The sequence below is a fragment of the Grus americana genome, chromosome 14 (genome assembly GCF_028858705.1).
Source record: "Grus americana isolate bGruAme1 chromosome 14, bGruAme1.mat, whole genome shotgun sequence".
In the NCBI taxonomy this organism is placed as follows: domain Eukaryota; kingdom Metazoa; phylum Chordata; class Aves; order Gruiformes; family Gruidae; genus Grus; species Grus americana.
This window is the reverse complement of record NC_072865.1, coordinates 9062649-9080358: the sequence shown is the minus strand read 5'-3', so window position 1 is coordinate 9080358 and position 17710 is coordinate 9062649. Positions and strand designations below refer to the sequence as shown.

The 17710-nt window shown below is 36.2% G+C and overlaps 1 protein-coding gene across 1 annotated transcript in view; it reads left to right on the top strand.

Moving 5' to 3' along the window:
• Positions 1-17710, top strand: part of CLINT1 (clathrin interactor 1) — a 52085-nt gene that overhangs the window by 13491 nt on the left and 20884 nt on the right. The window contains exons 2-5 of the mRNA XM_054841445.1: positions 13435-13539; positions 14196-14292; positions 15801-15909; positions 16806-16970. Of these exons, the coding sequence (XP_054697420.1) occupies positions 13435-13539; positions 14196-14292; positions 15801-15909; positions 16806-16970 (476 nt within the window). The remainder of the gene's footprint in view (positions 1-13434; positions 13540-14195; positions 14293-15800; positions 15910-16805; positions 16971-17710) is intronic.

The window sequence follows — 17710 nt, the reverse complement described above, 5'->3', positions numbered from 1 at the left end:
AGTGAGCAAGTTTGAAGAACAACTTGGGGAAGGCATACAACCTAGTTCAAAACAAATTGGAAGCAGAAAGTCAGAGAGTGCCCGCCCATGGGGCCACTAGATGCTGAAGGAGCACTGGCAAAAGATGAAGGCAGAGCAGGAGATCCCCCTGAATTTGTTGCCCCTAGCTGTAAACTGTTGGATGCCCAGCTTATTCTGTAGAAATGTCACTGCGTACTTCCCTTTACTTTTTTATACGATATAAGAAGCATCTTTTGACACTGGCAGAGATTACGGTACTGAACAGGTTTCTCCTTGCACAGCCCTGTTAATGCTAAAGTAGTACAAAGTACTAACTGAAGGATTGCAAAATCTTAATTGCACTTTAATTTATAAGATGTTGAATTTCTTGTTCATTCTTGTTAGCAAGGTGAGGTGCAGGGAAAGTCTTAGTTTTTTAATAGCTTCCTGCACAGGAAAAGGAAGATACTCTTGCTGAAACACAAGTTTAAAGGGCCTTGATTGTGTTTGTATTATGGCTCTGTGTTGTGGAGTCCAGAAATAAGGTTCTTGCATCCAACATACTTCATGTAGTCTTACGTAAAGACAGCACCTTCCTTAAATTGTCTAACAGATGTAATGTGTTTTTCTGGATTGGATTTCAGTATTGGATATGAAACACTGCTGGTGCATTAGAGCTATTGAGTGTAGCAGGTGTTGTAGCATTGCATAGAATAGTGGAATAGTTCCTGCTTTCAGCTTCAAAGAATAAGCAGACTGTAAGGAACCAGTATTGAGAAGAGAAGCTTCTCTGTAGTGACATCAGTATTCATTTTCTGATTTTATTTTAATTATTTTCATTAAATTAAAGGTCTGAAATCTGATGTGGGTTTTTTGCAAACAGCAGCAACTATAGAATTAACTCAGTGTGTTTAGTAATAAGATCAGTAATTGACAATGTGATTCACTTTAGAAAAATGAAGATGAAGATAGTAGTCTCAAGCGTTTGTCTCCTACTGAATACCTCCTGCATAACAATTCTACTGAAAGACACTTGAATAAATGAAGGAAAACAACTGATTATGAGCCTGCAATTTGATAACTTTGTGTAAACTGTTGCTTCCTTTTCCTTTCTCCTACTCTGAAAAGTGCAGTGCAGCTTCTGCCTTAGTCTTGAGACATTTTCCAGGACACAAGGCTGTATTAAAACAGCAGTTGAAGGTTTTTTGGTTTTCTTGTTTAGTTGCTTCACCTGCTACTTGGACCATACCCCTAGATTCTATTGTTGAGAAAACCTGAGACGTGCATCTCAGGCTATGTGAGGTTAGTAGTTTGCTACGTCACAGATGAAATGTGAAGCTGCACAGAGTCATAGCTCTGTAGTTGAAGGCAGAAGGATACCACAAGCCCTTCACAGCTAGTTTGGGTGTTAGGGACGGAGTGCAACTTGCGTTGTAAATGTTGGGTGTGTTTGACATGTATGGTTTACATGCAATTGGGATGCTGTCGTCTGGCCCTGGTTGCCTGGAGCCCGAAGGGGCAGGGAGAAGGGCTGGCAGGAATTGGAGCCCTTGGGCTGGAGGGGATGAGGATAGTGCTTTCAGAGAAGGACTCCAGACAGATCTGGTACCCTTACCTGTATCTTGCCTGTGAATCTGATCAGAGAAGAGTTTCTAACAGGTGCTTACTGTTGGCTTAGAGGAGTTATCTGTACTCAGGTTTATTCCTCTCAAAATGATTGCAGAAGATTGATATTACAAAGTACAGGGGTGCATGGGATGTCACAATGCCAAAGTGATTATATAGTAACAGAGAACGATCGGTTTGTGTTAAAAGCTTCAGCGCCTGTATTGTTTAAACTTTAATCAGCCCTCCCTAGTGGAACAGCTAGCATGTGTTTAGAGTAATGCTTAATTTGTAGTAAATTTGGAATTAGGGCAATGTTTTAATGGTACTCGGCTTGCAGTGAAGGGATAGCTGGAACTACAAGGATCATTAAGTGCGGCCCATTAATGTTGGGGGTGTGTGGGTTTTGGCAATATTAAACTCCATATTATTGCATGTGCATTCTTCTGTTCACACCAAATACTCTGTCGGTTGACAAATATTTAAAACATTTCTTTGAGTATGGAAAGCTTGGATTACTTAGAACTCAGTGTTACTAGTAATACTGAATAGGTCTGTGACATTCATAGATGTAGTAACTACCAGGCAGTGTTCCTACTTTTCAGAGTAAAATCTTACATGTAACTATTCAGCTAATATACTTCAAGCAAGTATAGCATCAGGAGGTTTCCTTTTTTTTTTCTTTCCCCTCCCTATCTTCCTCTTCTATCCAAAATTTTTTATGGTCAAAAATGGGAAGTCTGAGGTACACAAGTGGGTTGAAGCTACACAGCTGCAAAGCTTACTGTTGCCTCATGTTGAGTGTAACTACAACTTGCTTGTCCTCTGAAAAGTTTTACCCCTTTTATTTCTTGTTTTGAAAGAAGGGTAAGATATCATTCTTCTTGTAAATATTTCTCTCTCAACGTTAAAATATTGTGCCCTAATCCTGAAAGTTCACTGCCTGGGAGTACCTGCAAATCTCTTTTCTGTTGAAAGTTTCTGTACACACGTGAAATACTTAAGCTGTGGGCTTGAATGTGGTATCTTAATACTTTGTATGTACAAAAAAGGAAGTAGCACTTAGATACCTTATTCAGAATGCGGCTTATGCAACTCATCATCAACACCTGAAAAAAACCTTTTTATTTGCAGGGAAAGTTACTCTTGAAGTTATATGAATGCAACAAAGTACAAAGAAACACAGTTGATTGGATGGTGTAAGCTTTAGTGGAGAGTGTTGCAGGCTCTCTCTCCCCCCCAAAATAATGTATTTAAATTTTAGTTCTATATTATAATTGTCTAGCACTGTTTATTGGGATAGACTTTTTTGTGCTGGTATTTTATTCATCTAAAAAGTACTCTATAGAAAGTGTGGCTTTAATTAGTTTCTCTTGCTCTTTGTCCTACTCAATTAAACATTTGTTTTCAGTCTGAGTCATGTTACCTGATCACAAATACAGAAAAACTAAAGTTGTAGCACTTGATAGAAAATGCATTGTGGCTCTTGGTAAGTCTTGAAGTAGGAAGCGTAATCTGATTGAATTCTGTAAAGAAATGTGGTTAACTCTAAAAAATGTTTTTAAAATTGTTGCAGCTTGTTTCTTACATAAGAAAAAACCTGAAGTGTAAGGAGCAGAGTAGCAAAGTAAGTCTGAGGACTGAGCAAAAATAAATCTAGTCATGTGATTACAGCATACATATGGAGATCTCTTTAACCTTTTGTAACTGCAGAACTATCCAAGTTTTGTAATTCCACTTCTTTTTTGACTATATGGCTGTTATTATTTAAGCATAGTGTATTGAACTTTGAAAGCAATTAAATCCACAGGAATAGGAGCGACAAAGCAGTGACTTCAATCTGATATGCCAGACGTACTCTCAGATGAGTGCAGGGAGACTGAAAACATGCAAAGGGCAGTAACAGTGTCGCCTTTCTGTCTGAATCAAAAGCAGAGTTGCTGTTTTAGCATGTAACTATCCCACCGAAGTGTCAACTATTGCCTGAAAGGCAGCTTTTTTCACTTGTTTATGAAATTGTTTTTCACATTCAAGATTAATTGGATTTGTCACAAGAATGGTTTAGGTGTAATTGTACTCTAATTTCAACTAAAACTTGAACTAAAAAATGTGACCTGAAAACTAATCCTGACAAACAATGGAAACCCTGTTGTGGTGTTCTTACAACGTAAGTTAAAAGGAAGTATTTTGCTTGATTCTACTTTCTGGAGTATAACATTTATTTTGGTAAGTCACCTTTTAAAGAAGGTTTTTTGAATGAAGTATAATAAGCAAAATGACAGCACTTACTAAGCCTTTAAAAATGGAACTGTGGAAGTGTGTATTTGAAGTGAAGATAGTCTAATCCTTGAAGATTAGAGGATGCTAACTGAAGAATGTTAAAGTGGGTGTTTAGAACCAAAACATCCCATAAAGAATGGGGAAATAAAGAAATGGCCCTGGAGTTTAGATGAAGAAATAATTTATATAGAGGTGGTACAAAATCACAAACAATAGTATTAACATGGCAAAATCCTCAGCGAGTTTGAGAAGTCTTTACCACCACATATTGCCACTCTACAATTGTTGACAAATTAAGATCTTTAAAGCAGCCATGTATTTGCTGTTGTAAACCACAAGGGATGGTTTTATATAAGAATATGAAAGTATTAATGCTTACATACTACAGGGAATCTGCAGCAGGAGAGATGAAATATCAGTCTTGAATCAACTTGGGAGGGGGGAAGTGTTCATTCCTTGCATGAATATGCTTTGAAACTGCCATGTAATTAGTTGCCTCATGTTCCCAACATCTGCAAAAACTACTTCAGCTGTAGCATAGCAATTACAGAAACATTAAGATTATAGCAAGCTACAATTGGGTAACTTTTGAGAGAGGGAGAAAACTTTGGAAGGGAAGACTTCAGCAACGTACAGTGGTGGTTTCTGTAAAAGAGAGATCTTCTGAGTTCTCTAACAGGCTTCAATTTAATTCTTAAAGTCACTGTCCTTTTTGAAAGTGTGTGTGTGTGGTGGATTTGGGGTTGTCTTGTTTACTTGCTAGTCTTTTGTGACTAGAAGTTGTAAGGCACAGGAAATAGCTTTATAGTTCCTTCCTCCCACAAGTCGTAATTCATTTGCGGCCATCAGGATGTTTTTCTTGGCTTATCTCTTTCTGTGCAGTTTGCCTTGCACATCTGCCACATAAATTATGAAACTGTTAAGTTGAAAAGCTGAAAATGTATTTCAGATCCTACTGTACTGTAATGAAGATGGTATCGTTGGTCAGAAAGAGTGTAATTGCAACTTGCATAGAAGGTCTGTAATAATACCCGGTATTCAGGTACTGAATTGACTGGTGTCATATTTGTCATGCTTCTGAGGAGTGGCTTAAAAATAGGTAACTTCAAATGGTCAAGTATCAGCTAATGTTGCACTGTTACCTCTCTGTAACCTGAAGTATTTCACCAGGCATTTTGGCAGATGGGTACCCATCTGTTTCTTCATTGAATGTGGACTGCTGGCTTCATGTTTGGTATCCATATGTTTCATCTGTAAGGCTCTGAATCTAAGCTGCGTGTTTTATAACAAAAGTGACATCACTGACAGGAGCAAAATGAAAATGCATTAAGTTTGTTACATGTATTTTAGCTAGTTTGTCTTCACCAAGCAAGGAGAGAGATGCTGGCTGAGATCTAATATCCGAGTTCACTGGGGGGACGAGCAGCACCATCTTTATTTTGAAGGCAATTTATTTTTCTCTGAGTAATTGTTAATAACATTAGGTACATACATTCCTGAATGTCCATTATATTGTTTGGGAAAACAGGTGGATGAATTATGTTTTATCTTTGTGTCCTCTGTTGCTGAACCAGTCTGCATGTTCAGCTTTTGAAGGTAGTGACAGACTGTCACAGGGCAGTGAAATCTGGTGCTGAAATGCATCTTTTCATTTGACTTTGTCTTAAATCCTTTCAGTTTCTTGAAACACAAGTTTGGACTAGTGATCAGCTTTAATCCGTCAGAGCTTGAAGGAAGTGATGCTAACAGAAATAAGTGGAGTTAATATACGATGCCCCTTTTTGCGAGGTGCTTCTTGCACGGTGTGCTGGCCCCCAGTGGTTTGGGAAGTGGTGCTGTGCGGATCAGGATTGCTGCTTTTTTAGCTCACCGCTTCAAATGCTCTTTTGAAAGTATTTCATGCCCAGATGGATAAGTATTAAATGATTTTTTTAATTGGAAAAAGTGTTTCTGGAAACTAATTAACAATTTAATAGATGCCAAGATTCCCCCACCTGGGAGTGGGGGAGGTGTGTCCTGTACTCAGATGAGTAGTTTAGCTTTTTTTATTTACTGTGTACTCTCAGTAGTTGAAATTTCTGCACACAGTTTAAAAATGGATCATTTAATATTAAAAGAACTTTTTAGCATTCTCAGAAACCTTTCCATCTATTTCCACTCCTGCTTTACAGGAACCTTTTAATCTAGATACTAAAAATAGTTTAGATGCATGACTCATAGAAGATGAATGGTGGGGATAAGATGTGTTCCCTCCCCTCCAAAGGCTTCATCTTAAATGCATTTGTATGTCTGTGGGTGTGAGGGTCTCTTAGATAACTCTGTATTGTGGAAATTTTTCTGGGGTCTGCCTTATCTCCTCTCCAGATGTTGAATGTTCACTTTGCTCATATTATTTTATAGTGCATTCGTTCATTCATTTTTTAAAAAAAACCAACTATGGATGCAGTCTCATGTCTAAAAGAAAAGCTACATTATATATATTTTTTTGCCTTAAGTTGTCAGCCCCTGTACTGATTTTTGGGAAATCTGAAAATAAATTGCTGCTGTTGTGTTTGGATAGTATTCCTAAAACATGCACCATGGATCAGATGAACAATAGCTAGTGGGTCCCTATCTTGACTGTAGTGGAAGACTGCTAGCTTCTCAGCTGAAGGGGAGCAGAAAACCCAACTGTTAGGAGAAAATCATCTGCTGGAAGACAAAGCCAGCACTTTACTGTAGGAGCAGAGCATTAGCTCAGCATCCAGATGTAAGTTACTGCTGCCTTTGTTCAGAGGTTTACGTTGAAGCTACCACCATGCTGGTAACAAACCATCTGTATGAGAAAGCACTCCTGTTCCTATCTACGTGCCTTTCCATAAAAATCATAGTGATGTTTAGATGGAGATATGCAAATGAATAAATGAACCAGCTGTGTATGTTCTTCTTTGTTCAATTAGAGTTAAAGGAAACTGTCCTTATGCTGTAATTTAATGGTTTCTGAGCTACTTATTTTTCAGATGCCATTTACGTTCCTTTCTGGTTGGACAATACAATCTATTCATTTTTAAATCTGAGAAGCCCAGCATAGAACTGTGCGAGTGTATTCTTACTGTGTTTAGTCCGTGTGGACTTTAGAGATTGTTAATCTAACACTCTCCTTTGTTATTTCACTAAGTGAGATGATGAGATTTTATTCTGAGTCAGTTATGTCTGTTCTGTCATGGACCAAATTTGAAGTTTGCTTTGCTTTTCTTCACTGTGAAGGTCATGGGAAACATGGAGAAGACTTTCTAAAAGTAAGCTGCTAACAAAATTACAGAAAGAATGAGATTAAAGTATTAGTATATGAGACTGCCTATTGAAAGGATAATGCTATACACATAGTTATTTAAAAGATAAAATTATATTGTGTCTGTTTTGGAGGCTTAAATAACAAAAGGTTAAAATATTTGTTTCTTGCAAGACTTTGGTACCACACTATAGTCCTGTACAGTAACAGAGCTTCTGTTGTCCTCTGTTCATCCAGACCCCTCCCCCTCTAAGACTAATTTTTTTCTTTAAAAATTATAATTTCTTTAGTGTTGCTATTTGTTCAAATAGCACTAATGTTCAAACAATACATATGATAGACAAACGTGTGTAACGCTTGAATTTTTTTTCTTCTGCACTTAGTCTTTAAACAGATATTTGCAGAATGGTGTCTCATTGGAAACTGTTAATGGTGGTAAAATGTAGAAAGTTTCTCATCTCAGCTTTTAGTATTTTAGTGTTCCCAGTTGTAAAATTAAAAAAAAGGAAAACAGAAGGTGCATAATCCAGTGATGTCCTTGGAGTAATAGTTAAAGGCATAATATTATGCACATAGGAATCCCATGTATACATGATATCGTAATTGGTTTGAAATATACATTGAAAAAAAAAATTTAACTGTGTAACCAGGTTTCTTGTTCCTGCTGCTCAGTCCCTCAGCACAGTGGGCAGCTTCCCAAAGGTTTGCGAAGTGTTTCTAATTAGGCTTACCCTGTCCAATCCAATACCTTTATCATCACTATAAAGAAACTGTTGTAATGTACCCTCTCTGTGACTTCTGTTTGTTTTAGTTTTCACAAGATTAGACATGGCATTTCACAAATCTTCTGTGGATCTAATGTCCAGGATGGTACTTGTGTCCTCAGTGACACCACCCACATCAATAGCAACTCTAATCCTAATGGTGCTTTTAATGGAGTGGTCTCACTCTTGCCCCAGGGCATATTCAAGGCTTTTAAGTTTGTGCAGAAACATTGACTAAGATCTGTTAGGCTTTCTGATTCCTTAATAGGTTTTAAAGTAAGTTCCATTCTGGATGGATGGATAGATAGATAGATATTTATTATTCTTTCATTACCTTTATTACCTTTAATGTATAAATACTTTCTTTTCTCATGGCGCTATTTTCTCTATTGCAGGTCTCCTATGCACATGCTATTTAAAGGTTTCTGCATGTTTAAGACTCTGCTGCTATTTAAGCATTAGTACAAAATGCTAAGTTTACGTGTTGTTTGAAGATCTGAAACTTTGTGAGATATAGCTCTCTATTCCTTGCCTGATGAACGCTTATCTTAGGAATGCTTCCTTCAAAAGAACATTGCTCCCAAAATCTATCTGTGAACTGGAAGCTTCCTTTGTAAGTTGTGATTTCATGCACTTGACTGTATTGTCAGGGTGATGAGGGAACAGAACACCACTGACCATGAAAAAAGTCTGGAGGATATAGGAAGATGCTGGGGAGCGTGAAGTGCAAATATCTAACTGTGTGGCGTTCTTTTGGGACAACGGTGGGCATTGAACTGTTTACTCTAGCTAGTGCTGTATGCTGCATCCGAATTTCTAACCAAAGTGTTGAATCAAGTGAACAAAGACCAAAATTGTTGCACCTTTTTCTTTAGTAGATTTGCTGATAGTGCATGTAAATCATTGTTACGAAATGTTATTTGCGGGTTAATGTTAGAGTTTGGTGGTGAATTTTAGAGCAGAGATTAGTTGAGAAAATAGACTCCTTCAATTTCTGTTGCTATGTTCAGAGCCTTGCGTTTCCCCATCCGTGTTTCCAAAGTGTTCCTGGTTCGAGGGGTATGATTTAGAGAGATTAAGGTTTGGTTTTTGTTAGTGTGGAACCAGCAGTGATTGATGTGGGATAATTAGTTCAGGCACAACAAAACTGGTTGTAATGTTACCAATTGGAAGCTGTTACTAGAAGCAGTATAGTTATAGTTGTGTACTATTTTATAAGTGATGATAATCTCCTAACAGATAGATAATTGAGCTGACTTCAGTAACAGCATGTGAATCTGTAGAAAACACCTTGTGGTTCTGAACAATGAAAAATCTTCACTCTGAAAGAAACATTTAAATTCATGATGATGTGATCATTTAATTTTTTTTAATAGAATGTTGGGTGGAAATACTATGCTTTTACTTTCGTGGCATGAAAGTGATTGTTTTTTAAAAATTATTTCTTAGTCTGAAAGAGGAAAGCTTTCTTTTTCAGTATTTATTTTGTAGCTATTTTATAGAAAAAAAACTACTGAAGAAGCACTGATATGTTACTGAGAGCAGAGTACACCTCATCCTCACTAATACTGTCCTTCTGAGCATTAGTAGCTTGGTTCATATATTACTATGTAAGGTCAGAAACCTGAGCAGAGTAGCCAAAATACATCTATTGGAGCCTTATACTGGAGTATGTTGAAATCAAACACAAATAGATGGTTTCTGCAGATACATTTATTGCTCACTAGTGTTTGTGTGTATTTATGTCCACTGATATGGGGGGGGGGGAGGATGGGACACCTCTTAGATTATGCCTCTCCCTAACACCAACTAAACATTATTTTTACCTCAAATGTATAATTTGACGTATGTGCAATATTTCTTCCACCCCTCATGTCCCTCTCCTCTCCCCCTCTTGCTTATCTTCTGGGTTTTTTAGCACAGTATAGGATATGGCACCTGGATCCAGATGACAGCTTTATCTCAAATGTACAAATCTCAAAGTGTAACTTAGAACAGAATTTGAAGTTATTTACAATTGCTTGAATTCTTTGAAATAATTTTCTTCAGACAAAATTGTGGACAAAGTAGTATTTTTTTCATATTTTATCTATGGTACATCTATTCAGTTTCAAAATATGTTAAAATATAGTTTATAAAACGTATGTAAAACTTTTAACTATTGTTTTAAAAGGAAGTGTCTGATTGTCTGCTGTAGTCTGAGATAAGTTATTTATAACTATTACCCAGTGGCTTTTCATTAACGACGTCCATTTATTCACGGGGAGGAATTTAGTCTCAGACTTGAGCTACCTATTCAGTGTTGCTATAAATTGTAGGTGCAAACATTTAAAGTTGAGTGTTATCTTGCAAGAAATTAAAAGCTAACATTTTGCTTACTGTTTCACAGAGATGTGACAGTGCCCTCTCTTGGCTTTTCTGAACAGTTTTGGTTTTTTGAAAGAAACAATACTGAAATAATTTTTAAGGCGTACAATAAAGAGTAAAAATAATCTGTTGACACTAGTCTGATTTAATAGACTTAAAAGAAATGTAAGACAAACAGAAAAGAATGAAACAGTTTGTAATGTTAGTGTCAACCCATTTATTTGCTGTGCCTTTATTTTGGATGTAACTTTCAAAATACACTTCTTGTGTTTAATGTCTTTGTCCATGTCAAAAGTTCTTGTAATTGCGCTTGTCACAAGATTCCAGTTGTGCAGGGCTTCAGTTAACGCTTTGGGGTATATCCAAATGCAGTCTTGCAGATAATAGGGGATTTTAAACACTGACTGCAAAGATACTTTGTCAATCTTGACTGTTGTATGTCCATTTGTTTGCAAAGCAGACTGTGTCCATGCAATCCAGCACGATTCCCTGGAAGCCACCCAGTATAAACTAATCAGAGAGCCCCCCCTGGTGTCTGAAAGTGTCCTCGGATATTAAATTTATATCAATCACAGGAAGTCTTGGCAATCAAGCTAGTCACTTTTTCCCTTCACATCTGGACGTAAATTATTTTTTTGTTGCAAAGGTCACAGGAATCATGGGTAGGGCATGGAACGAGGGCCATAGAAAACATGGGAAAGGAAGAATAAAACTGTATTTCCACCTTTTTAGAAATGGTTATTTTTAAGTGACCTGGAATGATGCCAAACTATACAACAGTTGTTTTTTTTTTTTCCTTGAAGTTTACATTTGTTGCCGAATTAAATGTGGCTTAAAGATGCTTTTGTTTTGGAACGCTTTGTGCCATTAGATCTCATCTTGACATTTATAAAAGAGCTTTCTGCTGTTGCTGAGAACAATAACTTTACTGCAGGATGGCTTTAGGAATAGAATATGTCTCTACTTACAGGGGTTTAACTACACCTTCTTTCTTTTGACATTACTTAATTTCCCTTGTTTCTCTTCCGTTTCCCACTTTCACCCCAATGCTGCTTTAGCCATGCACTTTCTTCCATAGCTAATGCCTGCATTATATGTATTACAGTAAGTTTGCATCTCTTCGTGCATTTTCCAATCTTAAATTCTTTGCTCTAAGAAATGAAGGAAATGCTTCATTTCATGCCCCCCCCCGCCAACTCCCCATCAAGTCTCTCTCTCAAACAAGCGCTTAAGGAGGGGTTATAAAAACAACCAGAACCTTTCCATTCAGCTCCCTGCCTTTCCTTGCTTTGGACAAGGGAACTAGTGTGCTGAAAGCTGCAAAGTGCTGAAGCCTGTAGCTTTGGGGTTGTGGAGGTTTTTTAAATGTTCCATGCATATGGGAAATAAAGATGGTATTAGTTTACATTTGTATGTATGGTAAAGAAAACGTGAGAAACAGAAGCTTGAGGTGCATTTAGCATAAATGAATTTATAAATCCTTAATTATTGTTGTTCATACTACTGCTGTGTTCCTACATGCTTTTTTTTATATAGATAGGTTCTGTTAGCTTGCTGATTATTTATTCAGTCATGTAGCTTACGTTCTCTTTAGACACGAAGTCGAATAAAATCATACATCAGAATCTGACAGCAGGAATTCTCATGCTGAGAATCCAAGATTAAGTCCAGGAGTTTTATTCTGTTTTAACAATTACCTTCTGTGTCCCCTTTCAGACTTAAGGGGATCTCATTCTTGTTTCTGCTGTTTATAACTCTCAGTTCCAAGATCTTTGCTTTCCTTATGCCAAATAAAATTGAACGGGTATTGCTTGAATGCTGCTTTGTGCCAACTCCTGCATGGACAGAGGGATGACTATTAAAGCATCTTGATTTTTAAAATTTATTTTTTTCTAGTCCTTTCAGGTTCAGAGGAGGCTTTTAAGCAGCAAATGCCTTCTCCACATTGTGATAAAAGATCATTAGATCTTTCCTACAGTTTAATTAATTTGACTTTATGGGATGGTTTGTGTTGAATGCAGTCATCTTCCTGGGTTTTTTTAGCTGCTAAAACCAGTTGTATGATGTACTTTTAACAGTTAAGTAAACTTTCAAACTTTTGATACAATAGATGTAAACACGTAAATTCTAAGTTATTTCAAATACACTACAAAGTATGTGGGGAAAGCAGAGGCCACTAGGTTTACTTTTACCGATGGTTCATTAGTGTGCTGTGCTATATTGCTCCATAACTGGAGAGCTGTTTTACAAACTTTGTCCTCATGAATGCTGTTTTGGGCCTGCTTGCTCACCTTAAAATATAAGGAAAATCATTGTGTTCTCAAATGTATCTGGATGCTTTCAGAGGCACAAGTGAGATTCCTGGGCTTACAGTTGAATGTTACCAGTTTGAGATTAATTTTTAAAAAAGCCCACAAATATTGACTATTTTAATATAACCAATGTGGAAAAATTGCTTCCTTTTTCCAAGTTACATTTTTCTGTGAATTCTCATAAAAACAACCTGAGCTCCTTATATTTTGAATTGCTTTAGTTGTAATAGTATGCTCTGCAGCTTTTCTTCTTTTGCTGTTTTACCTTAAATATATTCTAGGCACAAACCAGACTTTCTAGTGAACCTCATCGCCTTTACTTCAGTCTTCTGTGTGATTTTTTAATTTTTTTTTCACTAATGCCTGTTTGGTACTGATATTCTTGAGTTTCTCTTGTAGCACTCATCATTCAAAAAAAAAAAAAAAATCTGCTTCTGATTGAGTTACAACACCTCTTGCAAGTAACTGTACACCATATAAACCTGTGAGCAAACTATACCTGGTTGGGGAAGCTATCAGCTTTGACTCTAGTGATTCAGTTTGGATTTTAATTTGACCAAAAGCCATTTTTACTGGACTGAATCCAGCTGTAATGTAATGCGTAGTGTCTCATCTATATTCTTGAAGACTAATAGAATAGTAAAACCTTCTTAAAGATAGCTTAAATGTGTTGTATAGTGTCCTCAGGGTAACTTCTGCACTAAAGATGTTTTCTTTTCCACCCTGTAGAGGTATCTCATTAAGTGAGATATGCACTAGTGTCATTATTAAGTTTTCATGTGTTTCTCAGTTTTGATGCTAATCTTCATGTGTGTTAATTTTTTTTCCTTTGCAGCACCAATGTGGTTATGAATTATTCAGAAATAGAGTCTAAGGTTCGAGAAGCAACCAATGATGATCCATGGGGACCTTCAGGGCAACTCATGGGAGAGATTGCCAAGTAAGTGATAATTTGGCTCAGTGATGAAGAAAAGAAAGGTGCATTTTATACAGGAATGTGAAATTTGCTGCTAAATCAACTCTGTGGTATGCTGACTGATAATGCTGAAAAGTTGCTTTAAATCAAGTGTTATTTTTTTAATGCGTAATCTTATGTACTGAAAACTGTCAAAAAATGAAGTCAAAGTATTTTTTAAATTCTTTATTTTTATTTATGTAGCCTCATAATTCTTTCAATATATCAGATTCTCTTGGAGTGTTTTTTTCCAAATTGCTTTCTTGTGACTTTTCCAAATAGAGAAAACATGTCAAATTCTTCCTTGAACTTTTTTCTGTTAAAACGAGTTTGGAAGTTGCATGTTTGACTAGTTGCAGTGATTATTAGGGTATTCATGTTAAGCATTATTTTCTTTATAAATTAGTGAAGGTTCTTTTACTGCCTCAGATTTTTAGATTTACTCTTTTTTTCTTTTGTAGTACTGGTATGTAAATTACTTCTATATGAGTAAGAAATAAGGATAGCTTTTTCCCTTGTAATGTCATCAAATGTGAATGGGCTTAGATCAAGCCTGCCATCTACTGTCAGCCCTGAGTTTTAACAAGCTATTGTGACAAACCACAGAGAATAAAATTTCTTAACTCCTTTTAATTCTTTAGGGCTACGTTTATGTATGAACAGTTTCCAGAACTTATGAACATGCTTTGGACTCGAATGCTGAAAGACAATAAAAAGAACTGGAGGAGAGTTTATAAGGTGTGTATGAAGTGGAAGTATTCAAGACTTTGGTCTACAAAGGACACAATGCTTGTTCCTGTTAGAATGTTCTGATGTAGAGTCTTGATTAGGTACTGCTATATCGCTTACTCCACTAACAACCTATAATTTCTTTCCTAACTATATGATTTATAATTCTGTTACTGAAGTCAAAGATGTCTTTCAAGTGCTGTATATGAAAAAAACCCAAAGTTTCTGGTTTTAGAAGTGTGTCTAAGATGCTACTTAACGAATGAAACAGAGCAATTATGTTTTGCTGATATTCAAGTATTAGAGTAGCATTCACATTTTGAATCTACCCAAAGGAGTTGTTATGGTGCTCTGTGAGAAGTAGATAAGTTACTGTGCTATCAGGAAAATGTGTTTTGAAGGAATTCAAGAATACCTGACATAAAATGGAAACTAATCTTAATTTTCTGCCAATTCATAATTCTCTAAAAATTGTAGTTTAGCTTTGAGTGGACCAAATTTTCTTGCAGATCTTATCATATGAGGCTTTTATGTCTGTCTTGGGTTTTGGGAAAGAAAAAAAAAACACAAATAATTTGCATTTTTCTTGTCTTTGGCTAATTAGCATGGTACAGAAACTTTTTGCTTAAGATTATATTATGCTGCACTTAAAGTGGTGTTCGATGTTCACTGAATTATGCAAATATAACCTCATTTTTTTAAAACTGATGTATTAGACTAGCTTATATTTTGTTTTTCTTGATGCTAGGATTGTAACAAGACAATTAATTCTGAGGCATGGTTTGTGCTTTTCACAGGTGCTTGATGTTTTGTATTCATAGTAATTGTTTTCCCTGAAGTACAATATAAATTAATATTTAATGCTATCCCACATAACTACTTAATGTTATAAAGACTGCTTGGAATTGCTTATCAGGTTTGGATAGGTTGAAATATAATGATAGTTTTAGCTGATAAAGGCACTACTTTGCAGAAAGTGCATTAATTTTTTTTTCTAGATAGAAATCCTTAACATAAAAGATTGCAGTTAAAGTATTATTTAGACTTCATTTGTTTTGTCACTTGCTTAAAATTGTCCTGAACTGCAGTTTTGTATATCCATTCCATCCTGCAGAAGGTTTCTTGTATTTCTGTAGGAGCGAGTTCTCAGTGAAAACCATTGGAAAATTGTAAACAAGAGGCAAAAGGAAATGCTTCATTTAGCAGTGTTAACTTTTTCTCTTAAATGGATAGTGCTAGCTTTTAAAACAAGCAGTAGCTGATGAAGGTAACTACTTGTGATGAAATAATAAATTAGAGTTTGACAAATACAGTTTCGTTACCTTAAAGAGGAAAGGGTGCATGGGGGGAAAAGGTTGTGTTTTTTCTATGTGAACTCATATAATAAGCATTTATTTAAAAGGGGAAAGTCTTATTACTTACTTATTTGGGGAGGGGGTAGGTTTGGTTTTCTATGGCTTTTTTTTTTAAATAGAGCTTTTGTTCATGCAATCATAAAGTGCTTTGTATTTTTATAGTCTTTGCTGCTCCTAGCTTACCTCATAAGGAATGGATCAGAGCGTGTTGTTACAAGTGCCAGAGAACACATTTATGATTTGCGATCCCTGGAAAATTACCACTTTGTAGGTGAGCAATAGAAAAATCTTATAAGCAAATTAAAACAGTAGTTGGAGTTGTCAGTCACCTGAACCAGCTTAGAAGCTTCCCCAGTCTAATTAGAATGTGACTGTTGCCAGTTGTGTGAAGAGTGCAGAATCCAAGACGTGGGACCCTAGAGTATTAATTAGTGAAGACAAGAACTTGCAGAAAAGACTGGCTAATAACAACAGAACCAACACAACATGAGTGTTCGGGTTTATATTAAAATATGCACTAGAGACTGGTCCCCTGTGGTGTCCGTAAAGGAATAGCTTTAATCATATGGGAAGAAAAGGTTAGAGCTCCAAAACACACACATCTGTTTGAAGCTGGGTTTTTTTCCTCCCACCAAATAATATTTACAGTGCAAAGGCAGCAAGGCCAGTGTGTGTTTTGAATGTGAAAAAGGCTGGGAAAGGAGCATGTTTAGCTTGTAGTATATCCCAACTGAAAGCAATTTTTCAAAAAATTCAGTTTTGCAATGTGAGTTATTGCAATTAAACTTGCAAAAACTGTATTAAAAAGACTGAGGAGAAGGGGTTATATTTTGAAGGGTTAAAATTGTTCAAGTGGGGACTATAATTTCTGTCTCAGTCTTTGTTAATCTTTTCAATGTTTCAGCAGCAGTTTGATGTTTCTAAATACACTGTTCAGTGAAAATTATCCTTTGTCTAAGGATGAAAATTTGTCTTGAAACAAAATATTTGGTCTCTTTTAAACAAATGCAGTGGACCTTAGTAGTCATAAGATCTTTCTCTGACTGCTGTGTTCATAATTCAATTTTTTTATCAGTTTGATGTTCAGTATTGCTGCCTCTGATTTATTTTTTCTTTCCTTTCCCCCCTTCTTCCATCCATCGTCTCTATCCTGCATTACTTACACAGATGAAAATGGCAAAGACCAAGGTATAAACATACGCCAGAAGGTAAAAGAAATGGTTGAATTTGCTCAAGATGATGATCGACTTCGGGAAGAGAGGAAGAAAGCAAAGAAGAACAAAGACAAATACATTGGGGTTTCTTCGGACAGTGTTGGAGGGTTCAGATACAGTGAGTACTAGGCTTTCTTGGTCAAGGATTGACAATCTTGACTTTTAACTTGGCTTAGATAACACAGATAACTTAAGGAATTTCTGAGATGCTCCTTTAGATGCTTTTTCTTTGTATTTCTTTAACTGCTTCTGTTTTTATTGTAAAAGAAATCTTGCACATTTTCCCCCCACATACAAATTTAAATTACTTCAAAAATCTTTAATCTTTTTTAGGTAATAACCTAACTAGAAACTTAAACAAATGACATTAATGTATTGTTTTAGCCAAAACTTAACCTGTCTTGTTTTCACCCATGGGCAGGGTCTCATTGTGAAATGAATGCAGCTCTAGCAGAAGTAGGTAAATAAATGCCCTTGTTAGTCAGGGTTTCTTAATCAGTCTTTAATTTAAAAAAAACAAAAAGTAATGATACTTTCCACCCACCACAACACAAGAATTGCTTCACTTACTCCTGCTAGCCTCCTTTAGAAGAATTGGTTAATTTGGGTTAGGGCTTTTAGGGCAGTGATACCGTTTGGGTGAAACAAGGTAGATAATATGCCATTAAACTTTTTGGTTTCCCAAGTAATACTTGAAAAAGATCTGTGGATTATCTGTATGGATTCCGATGTCTGTCAGATCTGACTTGAAATATATGTACTAAGTACCTTGTTAGTGATGGAGCTTATATGTCTGGAGTTTACCAATATAGTTGTTACTCTCTCAGTTTGTGTGTTTTTAAAATCTTGTTTGATTAG